Source organism: Pongo pygmaeus, chromosome 19 (genome assembly GCF_028885625.2).
Source record: "Pongo pygmaeus isolate AG05252 chromosome 19, NHGRI_mPonPyg2-v2.0_pri, whole genome shotgun sequence".
In the NCBI taxonomy this organism is placed as follows: Eukaryota; Metazoa; Chordata; class Mammalia; order Primates; family Hominidae; genus Pongo; species Pongo pygmaeus.
This window is the reverse complement of record NC_072392.2, coordinates 81,561,146-81,579,096: the sequence shown is the minus strand read 5'-3', so window position 1 is coordinate 81,579,096 and position 17,951 is coordinate 81,561,146. Positions and strand designations below refer to the sequence as shown.

The 17,951-nt window shown below is 39.0% G+C and overlaps 1 protein-coding gene across 6 annotated transcripts in view; it reads right to left on the bottom strand.

The window, feature by feature from the left end:
- TANC2 (tetratricopeptide repeat, ankyrin repeat and coiled-coil containing 2) overlaps nt 1-17,951 on the bottom strand; it is a 487,927-nt gene that overhangs the window by 107,833 nt on the left and 362,143 nt on the right. For all 6 annotated transcript variants that reach the window (XM_063657089.1, XM_054458934.2, XM_063657088.1 and 3 more), the window contains 2 exons: nt 6,507-6,788; nt 2,155-2,288 (listed from right to left, as the gene is read on the bottom strand). In XM_063657089.1, the coding sequence (XP_063513159.1) occupies nt 2,155-2,288; nt 6,507-6,788 (416 nt within the window). The remainder of the gene's footprint in view (nt 1-2,154; nt 2,289-6,506; nt 6,789-17,951) is intronic.

Genomic DNA, 17,951 nt, shown 5'->3' with positions numbered 1-17,951 from the left:
AATGAGAGTATCATATCAGTATAGGAAATCTAATTTTTTTTTTTTGAGATGGAGTCTCACTCTGTTGCCCAGGCTAAAGTGCAGCGGCGCAATCTCGGCTAGCTGCAACCTCCACCTCCTGGGTTCAAGGGATTCTCCCGCCTCAGCTTCCTGAGTAGCTGGGACTACAGGCACATGCTACCATACCTGGCTACTTTTTGTATTTTTTTGGAGATGAGGCTTTGCCATGTTGGTCAGGCTGGTCTCAAACTCCTGACCTCAGATGATCCACCCACCTTGGCTTCCCAAAGTGCTGGGATTATAGTCACGAGCCACTGCACCCAGCCAGAAATCTATTTTTTTTATTAATACGAGTTGTAGAAGGAGAAAAGAGAGGAAATGGTGGTGAGGAAATCATCACACACAATACAAAAGCATTACTCAGAATTAAAGAATATCTCTAGGGCTTGCTAGGTGCCAAGAGAATAAATGAAAAAGACTCAAGAACAATGGTGATAAAAAGAAGATTCTAAAAGCGTTTGGAGAGAAAATAAGGTATATATAAAGGATTAGGAATAAGAATAGTATCAGAGTATTTAATAGCAATATTGGAAGCTCAAGACAATGGAGCAATGCCTTCAAAATTGAGAAAAAATAATTTTTATCCTGGAATGATATACTGTATCAAACAAATAAGCAAGTATAAGCATAGAATAATGATGCTTTTAGAAAGAGTAAGTCTCAAAAAATTTATGTCCTATGCATTTTTTGTTAGGAAGCTACTGGAAGATATGCTCCACCAAAATGAAGAATAAAATCGAGAAAGAATACGACATGAGATGAAACAGAAAAGAGAAGCGACAGGAACTCCCAGGAGAACAAGGTGGTAAGCCTTCAGAGTATCCTAGGTCCAGACTGAGCTCGATGGAGGGCTCTAGGACGGAGGCCTCCAGGGTAAAAAATGAAACTCGTAAGTGTGGAAAACTGTGCTGACAGACATTTTACAAAACTACATTAGGGTTATGAAATGACTTAGCCAAAGATTTGAAGAAAAATAAGCAAATTTTAAAATGAGGCATTTCATAAACCCCTAGGAAAAACAAAATCATTCAAGAAGGAAATGTTATCCTTGGCTCCAGAGTGATGTATTTGCACAGTATTAATACTGAAAATACTATATATAATATGGATTCAGCCAAAAATCATGCAATAATTGTATTGGGATGGTGGCAGGAAGAAGGAAGGTGAAACAACTATAATTCCCATCATCCATAATAAGAAGCAATAGATAATTTGTAAACTAATAAAAATTTTAGCAGTATACGAATAATATTTAGAAATACAGAGGTGAAAATCAGAGAAACTTCCTTAAGAGGTAAAAGTGGCTGCCTGTGGAGAGAAGATGGGTGGGGTAGAGGAAGAACACTGCTGGTTTTGAGCATTATTTGATTTTCTATGCGTTTATGTTATTTTGAAAAAAACAGAAATTTCAAACCCAAATGTATAAAAAATATTATGGACAGTGTAGTATAGCATGAAGAGATTTAAGCTAGGAATGAAAATTTAAAACTGTTGATTACTTATACCCTGATGTTGGGTAAAACATACCACTTCTGGTTGGGTGCAGTGGCTCACGCCTGTAATCCCAGCACTCTCGGAGGCTGAGGCGGGTGGATCACCCGAGATAAGGGGTTTGAGAGAAGCCTGGCCAACATGGCAAAACCCCGTCTCTACTAAAAATATAAAAATTAGTCTGGTGTGGTGGCACGCACCTGTAGTCCCAGCTACAGCTACTCAGGAAGCTGAGGAACGAGAATCACTTGAACCTGGGAAGTGGGGGCTGCAGTGAGCCGAGATTGCACCACTGCACTCTAGCCCGGGAAACCGAGCGAAACTCCGTCTCAAAACAAACCAACCAACTAACCCACTTCGGTCTCAACTTCTTTATTTATTCACTAGAAGACTTTTTTTCTAAGGGTCTTTCCAACTCTAAGGTTCTGATCCCATCACAATAAAGTATTTTTCTAGGAATAGCAAAGAAAGAGAAACTTTCCTCCACGTTCTCATGGTATAGCTTTATGTATTTTTGTTCACTTTGCCAAAGGTCTCCCTATCTTTGCTTCCTTGATATTAAAATGGAACTACCATATCCCCAACGTGGGAATCATATTGTACCTGTGAGGCTAGTCTTCGCATAGCCTCCTCCTGCCGCCTGCGCATTTCCGGAGTTCCCGGGCAGCTTCCACTGGTGATAGATGAGTGGGCTGAAGGTGGCTGTGTGAGTGGCAGCTCTCTGTTGGCATCCACATCTGGATTAAAAAGATTTAGATGTTTGCATCAGATAATCATAAAAACTTTAAAGAAAAATGGCTAAATTCCATTTCTTCTATGATCTAACAATTCTGCTCCTTAGTATATACTTAAGAGAAATAAAAACACATGTCCACCCAAAAATTTGTACACAAATATTCACAGAAGAATGATTCATAATAGCCAAAAGTGGAAACAACCTGAATGCCCACCAACTGATGAATAGATGAAATACAAAATACCCATTCAATAGACTACTAACAACAAAAAGAAATGAGATACCGATACATGCTAGAAAGGGGATAACCCTTGAAAATGTTATGCTAAATCAAAGAGGTCAGTTAAAAAAAAAAAGGACCATATATTGTATGATTCTATTTATATGAAATGCCCAGAATAGAAAAATCTGTAGAGACAGAAAGTAAATTCGTGGTTACCTAGGGCTGGAAATAGAGGGTTAAGAGGAGAATGAGGATTGACTGCTAACAGGCATGAGCTTCTTTTAAGGGGATGAAAATGGCCTAAAGTTAGATTATGGTGATTGCTGTACAACCCTGTGAATTATACTAAAAATACTGAGTTGAACGCTTTAAATGGGTGAATTGCATGGTATGTGAGTTATAGCTCAATAAAACTGTTTTAAGATTTTTTAAAAAATTCAATTTGTTCTTGTTATTTAGAAAATTTATTGTTACTAGTAGAAATTATAGGCTATATTTATGAATAAGATCATACTTTAAAAATAGATACCAAAGTAAATATTAGAAGTTGTTATTTGATGGCCAATAGTGATTGAAAAGAAGTAAGAATAGGAAAAAGTAGTCCTCATTTAACTCCCCACCAGCAGGAGTGAATTTAGGCTTCTTTCATCTAACTGGTGCAGCAAATTTCTCGGTCACTGGATACAGTTCTGGATAACTGCAGGGGGTGGGCACGGAGGATGGCAGTGAAAAAAGCCTCAAGGAATGTGTGACATTTGGGTTGAGGTGAAGTTCAGTGATTGTATGTTACTGTATTATTTCTGCTGTTCACTTCCTTCCCCTACTCTATTCCCCTTTATCTGGTATTTGATTTTGTGGGTAATTACTGTCCAAATGCCCTCTGTCTTTCTAGCTATTTCCTTTTGGAAATGCCCTCCTTTTTGTCTAAACACCTTACTTTCTGTCTGGTATTCAGACAATAGTAGAAATGAAAGTTAATAGGTAGGCAGTAGTCAATGTGCATAGCACATTGGCAAAAGAGACTTCTGAAATGAACAGAGTAGGAACGGTAGGATTTATTTACTTAACAGCTGTTTGGGGGTTGGCAGCTGTTGGCAAATGTCAAATTCAAATACTAACTACATTGAGACTTTTAGTGATAGAAACATGCAGTCTTGTATTAGAGCTTCCCCAACTACTATACTGAGAATACCTGTAGTTAATGTAATAATCCTGAATTATACAACAGGTCTGTTTTCACAAAATATTTTTGTTCTTTGTGTGTGTGTGTGTTGGGGGTGTGGATAATGGTGGTGGTGGTGGTGGAGACTGATGGGGGTGTCAGGTTTGGGAGAGTAGGTGGAAAGCAGGATGACAGGCTAGTGCCTGCCTTGACAGCTTTTCTATACCTTTCCAGGGCAATGACAAGGAGTGGGGCGGGCTGGGGGACTGAGTTTCTGTGGGGGAAGGACAGCCAAGCAAGGCAGTACTGCAGGCTAAACTGCTCCTATCTTCCACAGCAGTAGTGCTCAGCTTTTATTTCTAGTATTTTCTGAACACCAAACAGAAAGAAGACAGGGGCAGAAGAAAGAATGACAGATGATGCAGAGAAAGAAGTTGGGAACTCCAATGATTTCCCATGATTTTTTATTATCACTACAACTATTAATTGGTATCATTACCCAAGGATTAAGAAAGCCAGTGAGGTTCCAAATGACACATCCAAGCTTAATATAAGTTAAATTCTGTAAAAAATTAGGCCAATCCTCCATATACAGACATCATTCTTATTCTTATTAGTGAAAAAACTTCTGCTGCTGCCAGTAACATATCCAACACCAGTTCATATAGGTAACAGATTTGTGCCAAAAAATAGCTTGCATTCTATCAGTCACTTATTCTTGACCCTTCTATTGGTTAAGATGGCACTGGTAGAATATAGTTTGGCCATCAATAAATTGTAACAAAAATTATTTTGTGTAAGGTAACATTGGTTCTGAGTAATTCTGATATATAGAACCGCATATTTAGCTCTCTTAACTCCTTTCAAATTCTGAAAGTTAACTGTCAGGCCAAATCTACAGTCTCAACAATGGATGTTTATCTCATGAATGGGGAGTGTCTTGGTGTTTCTGGAGATTCTCCTGAAGGTAATAGATGTTAGAGAATAACCTAGTGAACTACCTTTAAAGAATCTCTGCTTTGGGGAGCACATGGGCTGTTTTCTATAAACTCTTGCTCCCCCAGGCTCATAGAGAGATCCGCAGGTACCTCTGCTTTCTGTGAAAGCAACTCTTCTTGTCCTTGGGATTTATTTTCTGTCATGCATGATTCTACCATTCTGTTATCTGCAACTCTTATATACAGAGGAGTCACAGAGAGCTTGAGCTTTCTGGTTTCCTTTCTGACACACTCAAATTGCAAGCCACTTGAACTACTCAGATAAACAGCAGTTTGGAGTGATAAATACTTAAACACTCAAAGGAAAACACTGGAATAGTGTGGAAAGTTACTTTTAACCATGAAGACGTGTTCTCAGAATCAAAATTTTAGCAGAGACAATTCTGAAAGATCAATTAGTCACACTTCTTCGTTTTACAAATAAGAAAACTGAGCTCTAAAAAATTCAAGTAAAATTTCAAGTTCACAAAGTCTAGTCAATTTGAGTGTTGGGGCACAAACCCTGGGTTCCTGACTCCCACAGTACTATGGCAATCTACCTCAGAAGAGCTTCATTTAGAAACTAAGCATTATATTCCTCTGAAGAAAAGAATTCTTCCATACCAATTCTTACCACACCCTGGTAAAGAGGTATTTTGATTCAGTTTTCTTCCAAGACACCAGTTCTTCCACATGTTAGACATCCATAAGTTTATCAGAGGCCATCTGCCTCCTTAATGATACAAGGCTGTTAACTAGCTTCAGTAGGAAGTCAATAAGTTTGGAGGGTCTTCAGTGAGTTCCTGTTAAGTTTCCAGCACTGTGCTAGACCCTGTAACTACTATCATCTCACACAAACCATTTCTAGTGGTTGCAGTCTGAAAGTCTGTGGTGGGCTAGATTATTGATTTGGACTAACAGAGCAATAGTTTCTTTTTTTGTTCTCTTCTAACTGACAGAAACCAGGTAAACTGGTTCTATACATGTAGTATGTATAAGAAGAACACTGATACATTTCTATTTATTTTCTTTACTCAAGTGAGCTTCACCAGTAAGGAGAGGCAGCATAGTAAAATGGATAGTAGAATGGCCTCTGAAACCAGACTGCTTAGTTCTACCATTTATTGGCTGTAAAACCTAGGAGAACTTACTTAACCTCTCTGGGCCTCAGATTACTTACCTGTGAAATGAAGACAACCTCATCGAGCTGGTAACAGCATGTGATGAATTAATATTTGTAAAAAACTTAAGAGAGTATCTGGCACACAGTAAGTACCATATGAGTGTTTTAAAAACAAATCAGTAAGATCCTGGTGGTGATTACTGGGCTGCCCCCTGCTTGTGATGAAAGAAGCCTGAATACATATGAGAGCTCAGCACCTTTTCACAAGGAAGCAGGAGAACCCCTTCAAGGACACGACGAAGCTCAAGTCCAAGCAGTGCAACACTGATGCCAACAGCAAAGAAATGAAGGATGCAAACAGACTGTGCTGGCAAATAACAAGAAGAACTGGGCACAGACTGAGCAAAATCCGACAATGATGAATGCAAATCGCTCTACGGGCAATTGCTGTGGTCGTTATCTAGAGGACAGCCCAATCATACAGCTGGCATGGAAGAGTCATAATTTATTCCACGAGAAAGGTTCTTCTTCAGTCACGCTTAGGTGACTATTGGGTATGTGGGTTAGATGTAAATAGAGTATTACAATCTTTCTCTCAACTCTGAATGAATAGTCCTCACGTGGAAGTCAGGTTTTGCAGATGAGAAAATAAAAGGATATACGACCTAATATAAATATGTCAGAAAAACTTCAGTGCCAATGAAACAGGGAGTTCTTTAAAAAGGAATACGTACGTTTGGGGGAGGCATGTGGGCTGTCTGAGGCGATCTGTCTCATCCTCGTACCATGGCAGCTGAGGGCCACCAGTCTGGAGATGATGGCAGTTTTGCCGAATCCAATGTTTCCCACAATCACTACTCCTTGGTTCACGCTGGCATTTGAACTTTGAAGTTGAGCATCTATTTCGTGGAAAACCCAATCTCGGCCAACAAACACTGACTCCGTAGTGATGCTGGGCACTTCAAAGAGCAGAGGCTTCAAGGAGATATCTGGAGGCCTATAAGGTGCAAAGCGAACTGAAAGGAACAAGAGAATGCAAAACTTAGGTCAAACTGTCAACATTGAGAGAAACAGAGAAAAAAATGCAGTGTGGTTTAGGGACTTGAGTTATCATATGATGGCATCCTAGGCTTATTCAGAAATAATGCAATCGTGAATGTTGATTCTACACAGATAAGCAATACAGGTGAGCTAGAGCTAATTGATACTGTAAATTGCAGAACACAAACAATGATAAAACAGTAACGATTTACTTGATCAGTCCGAAAGTCGGGATGATATTCAAAATTATTACAGGGAAGGGACGGCCCAAGCACCAGCAATCAGTACGGATGCAAGCCTAGTGAAGAAGAAGGGTCCTAAAGGCCTCCTGCTATGCCACGGGATAACCTTTTAATTGTTGGATTGTGGAGAGGTGCAGGAGTGAAGTTCCTGTTGCAAAGGCCAGGCTGTGGCGGGGCATCTAGACAGCTTACCATAGCAGCTCTTTACTAACCAGTAAGAACATATTTCAATATTTCACAACCAATATGGCTATACCAGTACATATCAGTTGAAAATCAGTCCTGAAGAAAGCAGTATAGAGAGGCTTGTTTGTTTCTTTAAAAACACCAATGAGAATAGTAATTCCTTTAAGTTCATGCCAGTATTTTTAAAAATCTAGTAGATATTATTATTAGGGGAAGCAAGGCCACTAAAAGCTCTGATGGTTTAAAAGATCTTAAACATTCTAAGCAGTCGAGCAGAAAGCAGGCCTTCACTCAGTGTCTCTGCGCCTGTACTGCTTAATATTGATGCCAATTAAAAAATAATTTTTGGCTTATACATCTATCTTGGGGATAGATCCACACTGTTTTTCTCAAGATTTTTTTCTGTGCTTATATAATTATGGGGTGTGCTAAGGGCCAAGAATAAACTATATACTGTCAACAGTTTTCTAAAAATGCAGAATTGATGTGACGTGCTTTAAAAGAAGATCTACTAATTATATTGATGGTAAAAGGAAGTCCTGCCTGATGGTCCATATCTGGGTTAAACGGCTTCCTAAACTGTTCCCAGAGCAGCTCTAAGATGTATCACTTTATCTGTCTGAAACCAGGTATTTCATTTTTGTTTCTTTAACCTTAGCACAGTGCCTTGATATATACTAGGTGCTCAAAAAATGCTTAAGGAAAGAACTAATTAAAAATAAGGTATTACACTCTAACTCCATTTTTCAAATATTTTGGAGCACAAGAAAGGCCAGGAGCGGGAAAGGGATGGAAAGAGGAGAAAGAGAAATCACAAAGGGGAAAATGAGATAATTTATACTTCATACGTTACTCTAGAACATACTTGAACCACTTAAACACCACAAGGTGGGATACAGAGATGGTGGCTTACTTGAGAAAACACAGACACACACACACATACATGTGTGTACTCTCATTTAAAACTGCCTGAAAGCCACTAGAATAACCGAGCATTTAAAAAAGGATAAAATTTCCAAAAGCAGTGCAAATAATTTAAAATATAAAGCCAAATTCTGACAACAGAAACAAAATGCCCAAAGTTTTCATTAACTAAAGCGGGGTTGTAGGAGGTTAGGGGAAGCTGTGGAGATAAAGCTACAGGGTCACTTATAATTCCCTGATTCACATTTCTGTAACAAAATTTACTCTTGTATTTATTAATAATTTCAACTTTTATTTTAGATTCAAGGGGGCACACGTACAGATTTGTTATCTGGGTATAGTGCATGATGCTGAGGTTTGGGGTACGAATGATTCTGTCCCTCAGGTACTAAGCATAGTACCTAATAGTTTTTTTACCCTTGCCCCATCTTCTTTCCCCGTCTAGCAGTCCCCAGTGTCTACTGTTACCATCTTTATGTCAATGAGCCATGAGTACTCATTGTTTAGCTCCCACTTATAAGTGAGGACATGAAGAATTTGTTTTTTTGTTCCTTCCTGTGTTAATTCACTTAGGATAACAACCTTTAGCTGCATCCATGATGCTGCAAAGGACATGATTCCATTCTTTTTTATGGCTATACAGTATTCCATGGTGTATATGCACCACATTTTCTTTATCCTATCCACCACTGATGGGCACCTACAGAGATTCCATGTCTTTGCTACTGTCACTAGTGCTTTGATGAACATATGCATGCATATGTCTTTTTGGTAGAACAAAAAAACCACTCTTTTAAAATCCATACCTATAATTATTAGAATTTGATGAAAAATTAACTTTAGTTTGCCAAAAATCCTTTTAAAATCTAGTGTCTTATAGCTAATAGATTCTATTTTACTTAAACACTATTTTACTGATATAATTCACAAACCATAAAATTCACTCTTTTAAAATATACAATTCAGTGGTTTTTAGTATATTCACTAAGTTCTGCAACCATCACCACTATCTATCCCTGAATACCTTCATCACCCCCAAAGAAATCCTATATCTATTAGCTGTCATTCCCAATCCTCATTCCTCCCAGTCCCTGGCAACCAGTAATCTACTTTGCCTGTAAAGGTTTGTCTATTCTGGACATTTCATATAAACAGAATCATAGAGTATGTGGCCTTTTACTTCTGACTTCTTTTACTTGGCTTAATATTATTCATTACTTTATTGCTGAATAATATTCCATTGTACAGATATACCATATTTTGCTTATCAGTTAATACACATTTGGGCTGCTTCCACTTTTTGGCTGATTAATGCTGCTATGAACATTCATGTACAACTTTTATGTGAACATATGTTTTCAATCCTCTTGGCTATATATCTAGGAGTGAAATGTCTGGTTCATATGGAAACTCTTAGGTTCACTTTTCTGAGAAACTGCCCAACTGTTTCCTCTATTTGGCTTTTACTATATTCTTATTCAATATATTTTCACTACAGAAAACTTAGGGATAGTAGATAAAATCATAATTGTGTTTCCATTAGCTAGAGAGAAATGCTATTAGCGTGTATTCTGAGTTTTGCCTGTACCATATATACTTATTTTAAAAACAAAAATGGGATCATACTATATATACTGTTTCATCACTTACTTTTTTTACTTAGCAATGTAATGTGAACATTTCTCTACATGATAAAACATAAATCTATATTATCATTTTTAATATGTGTAGACTCTTCCATTATATACTAAATCATAAGTTATTTAACCAATATCTTATTGTTGTATGTTTAGATTATTTTGGTTTTCCACTGTTATAATCACAGCTAACAATGAAACAGCCTTTACTATATACCAGAAACTATTTCTAAGCATGCTAACTGGCACAACAGTCTGATGATAGTTATTACTACTTTCATTTTATAGATAAAACAAAGGCAAAAAGAGATTAAGTTATTTGCCTAAGGTCTTTTACCAATCTGAATCTTATCTACTATGCTCTAGTTCCTCTCACGAAAAGCAGTACCACAAGCAGTGGTACAATACACATCATTGTATATTCACTTTGGCACACCTGCCTTATTTTTCTTGAAACAAAATACTAGAAGTGAAATTTCTGGGTCAATGGGTTGTGTTTTTGATACACCTTACCAAATTGCTCTCCAGAAAGATTATCCTGGTTGCGTGAAAATGATCACATCCCTCTCAGTCTCATCATCATGGGGTCGTATTATTATCCTTTATCTTTGTTAATCTAGTTAAGAATGGCATCTCATTGTGTTTAATTATTTTGAGTATGAAAAGTAATTTGTGTGTGTGAAAGGTGATTTTTTAAAAACGTGTATTGGCTATCTGAATTCTTTTGTGAATTGCCTGTTCATGGCTTTTACTCACATTTCTATTGGAATGCCTGCATTTGTCTTACTGAATTTGTGAGAACATTTTTAACCCTGAGGACATTAATCTTTTGCCTTTCATATTTACTTTTTGCAAATAATTTTTTCAGTTCTTTGCCTTTAAAAATTTTCTTTCTTCCTTTTATTTTAGAAATAATATTTTTCTTTTTTTGAGATGGAATCCTGCTTTGTTGCCCTGGCTGGAGTGCAGTGGCGCAATCTTGGCTCACTGCAATCTCTGCCTCCCAGGTTCAAGTGATTCTCCTGCCTCAGCCTCCTGAGTAGCTGGGACTACAGGCATGTGCAATGACACCAGGCTAATTTTTGTATCTTTAGTAGAGATGGGGTTTCACCATGTCGGCCAGGCTGGTCTCGAACTCCTGACCTTAAGTGATCCACCCGCCTTGGCCTCCCAAAGTGCTGAGATTACTGTGTGAGCCACCAAACCTAGCCTCTTCCTTCTATTTTAATTTATAAATGTTGAAACAGTTTATGTCACCAAACTTGTCAGTCTTTTTCTTTATGGGTTCTGCCTTTAGTGTTGTTCTTTGAAAGTTCCCTCTTAATCCAAGAGTATAAAAACATTAACTTTTTTTTTCTAGTGCTTTTTTGAGTCTGGTATAGAGTAAAGATCTAACTTTTTTTTTTTCCTCAAAGGGTTAACAAATTTTACCAGTGACAATTTAAATTATCACCAATTTGTAATGCTTACTTTATCTTATTTATATTGGGTTTGTTTTTAAGTTATCTAGTTTGTTCCACCTATCTGTAAGTCTACTACTGCGTCAGTGTCACGCTGATTTAGTTGTTATTATGTATTAGTTAATTGTGAGTCTCCCATCATTATTCTTATTTTTTCAATAGATTTTGAAAAATACATAGTTTCAAAAATAATTTCCAGAATTAGTTTGAAATTTACCATAAGAAATCTTTTCGATTTTATTCATTCAGTTCTGACAGTTAATCAGAAAATGCTCCATTTAAGTTTCATTAAATGGATTTCTTGAAATAACCATAAAACTTCTTAAACCAAAGACAGATAATTATTTCATCTTAGCAGATATATATTACACATTTGAAAACAATAATTTAGTTTTAATGTCATATTTTAAAAACCAGATAATTCACACAATTTAGAAAGCAAACATTTAAAAATGTTTATCTTTGACATAACCAAATAAATACAAATTAAAGCAAACTGTATCTACCATTAGAAAAAAATAGGGTTTTTTGGTATGTAATCATATTCAAAACCATCTTTTGAAAAAATATTAGTTTCTTCAGTTACTGGTAGCACTGTAAATGTGTCCAACTTTTAGAGAACTGACATTTTGCAAATGCCAATTTGACCTTAAAATCCTGTTCTGGGAACTTATTCTAAGGAAATGATTCATAAGAAAAGTGCAAACACACACATACTCACACATACATACATACACACACTCGTGTTTTTTGCAGCATGTATGGTGTTAGTAAAGGTGATTTAGTAAACTATGGTATATCTACCAAAAATTACATAGATATTAAAATAGAAAGCAATATTTTCCAGAATCATGGAAATGTGGAAGTATTTATGAAATAAAATTTAGTAAAACAGTAGAATAAAAAACAATATATATTATGATTACAATTTACAGTATATACAGATGGAAGCTAACAACACTCCAAAACAAAAATAGTGAAGGTATGATATGATTAATTATATCTTTAATTATAATTTTTTTAAAAAAATTTTTCAATAGGAATATTAGCTATTTTTTAAAAAGCTGCAAAATGAATTGGTTGTTATTTTACCCAAAGACAAAATAAGCAAATATTTTATCACAATCACAAATTATTCTGTCATGCATGGGTGAATATAACTACTGCCAAATCCAACAACTAATTAAACTACATCAATTGAAACACACAAGCATGTATATCCTGGCTATCTCTCTCCCACTTTTATTGTGTATAGATTTTTAGAAAATGAAAACAAAGTATATGTAGTTTAAAATTTTAACTGTTGTAGCTATTATAGAATGATTTTAAAAATCAAAAAATATATAAATATATAAAATTGGCTATTTCTGCCAGGACAGTCTGAATGTCAGACTGAGTACTTGGTTTATATTTCCTTTGAGTGACAGGCAGTGATGACCCATTGAAGTGGACCTAATAATAGGGTAGGCTCACTGGAGAGGGAAGACAGACTGGAGATACCCTGAAGACTACTCACTATAATAGTCCCAGAAAATGTGATGAAGGCCTGAACAAGGGAGACACCAATGAAACTGGAAAGAGTGAAGAAATATGTAGGACCTGTCAAAAAACTAGATGTAGAGGGATAGGGAGGGGAAGAAGCCAAAGATTTTTCCACAGTTTCAAGTCTGAGGGATTATGGAGCTGAAGAGCACCAAAATTAAAATATATGAATAAATTTACCATGGGATAGAAATAGCTTTCCTGCTTTCTTCCTGTTATGTAAAGGCCTTCCCCCACTAAATATGAATTAGAGATATAATTTCCTCAACATCTGGGAGGAAAGGATTAAAACTCTGGATACAGGTTGGGCACCGTGGCTCACCCCTGTAATCCCAGCACTTTGGGAGGCCGAGGCGGGCTGATCACGAGGTCAGGAGATTGAGACCAACCTGGCTAACACGATGAAACCCCGTCTCTACTAAAAATACAAAAAATTAGCTGGGCATGGCGGCGGGTGCCTGTAGTCCCAGCTATTCGGGAGGCTGAGGCAGGAGAATGGTGTGAACCCGGGAGGCAGAGGTTGCAGTGAGCCGAGATCGCGCCGCTGCACTCCAGCCTGGGCGACAGAGCGAGACTCTGTCTCAAAAATAACAACAACAACAACAACAACAACCTCTGGATACATCAGAGTATGCCCAAATTTAAATTTCAACTGCATTAAACAAAATTGTTCACTGAATTAATCTCTATAGAAAATCAAAGAACCACACCAATATTCTTCTGTGATTACGTGACAGTTCTATACTCATACAAGCCCTGAAACTCTGAGTTTGAATTCTATAGAATATAAAAATGTAGCAGAAATCCTCTTTATTTTATTTAAGGCCTTTATTTTATGTAGGCCACTGAAATGAGGAATATGTGTAGGATGAAGGTCTGAATATCTTAGACAAGTTAGCCGATAATTATTTTTAGATTACATCGGGGGAAGGAAACTTACATGAATTGATATAAGCACTTGCTAACATAGGAAAGAGCAGCAGGGTGAGAAGAGTAAGGAGCTCATAAAATAAGAATTAACAAAGTAATGTTAGTTTTCTAGAAAAGAAAGGGTCATTCTTATCGACTACTCCTATTGCTACCCGGACTGAGGCTGGAATGACCAGTGCTGGCACTGGGCCTGTCTGATGATAAAAGGACCGTATCACTCCCCTACACAAAATCCTCCAGTGGTTCTTTATTGCATTTAGAATAAAATCAAAACTCCCTCCCATAGTGCTCAAGGCTCTAGATGATTTGGACCCTGCCTACCTACCCCTGCAGGCATCTCACATCACTTCCCCCTCAGTCTATGCCCCAGCTCTTCTGGCCTTCCAGTTTCTTGTTTCAGCGTAAATGCTACTATGTTAGACGGGCTTCCCCTGATAAGCTTTTAAAGTTGGTTTCTCTACTGCTCATCATTTTTTTTTTTTAAGAGACATGGTCTTGTTCTGTTGCACAGGCTGGAGAGGCAATCATAGCTCACTGCAGCCTCAAATTCCTGGGCTCAAGCAATCCTCCCGCCTTAGCCTCCCAAGTAGCTGGGACTACAGGCATGTCCCACCATACGCGACTATTTTTAAAAAACTTTGTGTAGAAATGGGGTCTTGCTATGTTGCTTAGGCTGGTTTTGAACTCCTGGCCTCAAGTGATCTTACCTTGGGCTCCCAAAGTGCTGGGATTACATGTGTGAGCCACCATGCCCGGCCCCCATAATTTTCTTTTAGCCAGAGGGCTTATTTGTTTCTCTTGGAGAATTTATCAAAAATACTAATTACTTTATGTTCTTATCACATATTACAATCTAACAATATTTATTCTTTTGTTTTCTTGCTTATTCCTGTCTTCGTAACTAGAATGCAAGCTCTATGAAGGCAGGAACCATCATTGTATCAGTACATAGTCTGGGGTGCATAGTAAAGGCTCAGTAAATATTTGTTGAATGAATGAATATTGAAGAAGGGAATCAAGAGAGTTTTATTAAAATAATTTTTATGTATTAGTAGAGGAGATGAGTGAAGTTATTTTGTTATTATATCAGGGTGTCATTATATCACAAACATCCTGAGTATAATTAAAATGAAAGTCCCTGCTATTTAAGAAGTAAACTTAACCAAGCAATCCCAGTCTGTCTTCAAGTCTTACACATTTTTCCTTAGAAAGATCTCTTATATCAGTCACCTCTGTTCGTTTCCAACTGCTCCCACCTAGCTCAGGCTTTTGCTACATTTACGCTCCTTGCTTCCTACCTGGCTTCCCTTACTTCCTGCCTCAGTTACTCCGTTTTGGATATTATGCCAGACCCATTCTTTATTACAATGACTGCATTATGTCATTCCCTTCTAGCGCCTCCGAAGGTGCAGTTTTCTGCTGCATCACATCTAAGCTAAGCTCCTCCCCAGGTTCTGACGGCTCTCTGTAACATGGCTCAATTCTGTCGTGTCCACGCCTCACAGCCTGCCACCATGTGCTATCTGAGGCAGACAAGGCAGTCTTCACAGAGTACCCTGACAAACTGCTCCAATCCAGTTCCTGTGCCTTAGTGCAGGTTGTCCCTTTGATCTGAAATGCCCCTCTTCTTCTCTTCATACCATGTCCATATATTACGGTCAAGGTTAATTTTCATCTTCTTCATAGTATCTTCCTTAATCAATCTAGTCCTCATTTATTTTCCTCTTCCCAAACTAAGTTTACTCCATATAATTTAGTGCTTAATTATACGCTGACTTACACTACTTATTAACATTTTAAATATTGTTTTTCCAACCAGATTGCAAACTCTTAGAGAAAGGATAACGTCTAGCACAGTTTTAAATACAGACTACACGTGAAAGACAGAAGAAAAAAGGGAAATCATAGCGGGTGGGGCCAAGATGGCTGACTAGAAGCAGAGGCGATCAGAGGCTCCCATTGAAAACAACCATAACACTGTATGAATCCTGCACTGGCAACCGAGGTACCCAGGTTCCGTCATCGGAACTGACTATGTGGCTGGTGTGACCCGCAGAGAGGAAGGAAGAGCGGTGTGGTACAGCGACCCACCTGAGAGCCACACAGGGCAGAGGAGTCACCCCCAGCCAAGGTAGGCAGTGAGTGAGTACGCTACCCAGCCTGGGAAAACATGTTTTTTCCACGGAACTGTGTAACCCATGGATCGGAAGATCCTACTGGTGAGCCCACACCAACAGGGCCTAGGGTCCCAACCACGGAGCCGCACAGATTCTCAACAGCCACTCAGCTAGAATGTGCTTAAGCCTGCCAAGCTCCTGGCGGTAGCAGGGGCGGTGACCAGCACCACAGCTGCAGCTGCCTGCTGTCTAAGCCATCTGAGCTCCTTGGGGAAGGGGAAACAGCGAACAGTAGGACTGATAGCTGCCTAACACACTAAGCTCCCTGGGCAGGGAATGGGCAGCAGCCATCTCTATAGCTCCAGGCTGTGCTTTCCCCTGCTGGAGCAAGGGAGGCTGGATGGCTTGGTCCCAAGAGGTGTCCTCCACAGCTGAACACACTGGCTGTGGCAGACCGCAGACAGAGTGCCTCTTCAGGCCTGACCCATCCCTCCTCATTGGGCGGGGCCTCCCTGCAGGAACTCCAACAACTCCAGCCAGGTACTCGGGGATAGAACTCTAACCTCCCTCGGCCTGAGTCCCTAGGCGGAGGGGTGGCCGCAGGCTCCATGGACCAGCAGACTTAGTCTTTGCTCCTGCATAGTTCTGAGGAATCCAGGGAGTCCAGACAAGGCCCCCTACCCAGCAAAGCACCCCCGTCCACCAAGGGACAGTCAAAGTGCTTTGTTAATAAACAGGTCCTGCTCCCCGTGCCACCCAACTGGTTGAGAATCTCCAACAGGGGTTGTCAGACACCCTATACAGAAGCGTTCCTACTGGCATCAGGTCAGTGCCCCTTGAGGTCAGAGATCCCAGAGGAAGGAGCAGGCACCCATCTTTGCTGCTCTCCAGCCTCCTCGAGTGACAACTCCAGACACAGGAGTGAAGCAGATGAATAGTGCCTGAAGTGAACCCCCAGCAAACTGCAGCAGCCCTACAGAAGAGGGACCTGACCATTGCAAGAAAAACAAACAAACAGAAAGCAACAACAGCATCAACAACAAGATACCCACAAAAACCCCATCCAAGGGTCAGCAGCCTCAAAGATCAATACTAGACAGACTCATGAAGATGAGAAAGAATCAATGATAAATGCTGAAAACTCAAAAGGCCAGAGTGCCTCTTCTCCTCCAAATGATCGCAACGCCTCTCCTGCAAGGGCGCAGAACTGGATGAAGGATGAGATGGACGAATTGACAGAAGTGGGCTTCAGAAGGTGGGTAATAAACTCCGCTAAGCTAAAGTAGCATGTTCTAACCCAATGCAAAGAAGCTAAGAACCTTGATAAAGTTTATAGGAGCTGCTAACTAGAATAACCAGTTTAGAGAGGAACATAAATGACCTGATGGAGCTGAAAAACACAGCACAAGAACTTCGTGAAGCATACACAAGAATCAATAACTGAATCGACCAAGCAGAAGAAAGGATATCCAGACCATCTTGTTGAAATAAGGCACGCAGACAAGATTAGACAAAAAAAGAATGAAAAGGAACGAAAAAACCTCCAAGAAGTATGGGACTATGTAAAAAGACCAAATCTGTGATTGACTGGAGTACCTGAAAGAGAGGAGGAAAATGGAACCAAGTTGGAAAACACACTTCAGGATATTATCCAGGAGAACCTCCCCAACCTAGCAAGACAGGCCAACATTCAAATTCAAGAAATACAGAGAACCCCAGTAAGATACTCCACGAGACGATCAACCCCAAGACACATAATCATCAGATTCTCCAAGGTTGAAATGAAGGAAGAAATGTTAAGGGCAGCCAGAGAGAAAGGCCAGGTCACCTACAAAGGGAAGCCCATGAGACTAACAGCAGACCTCTCAGCAGAAACCCTACAAGCCAGAAGACAGTGGGGGCCAATATTCAACATTCTTAAAGAATTTTCAACCCAGGATTTCATATCTAGCCAAACTAAGCTTCACAAACAAAGGAGAAATAAAATCCTTTCCAGATAAGCAAATGCTGAGGGATTTTGTCACCACCAGGCCTGCCTTGCAAGAGCTCCTGAAGGAAGCACTAAATATGGAAAGTACCAGCTACTAAATATGCCACTAA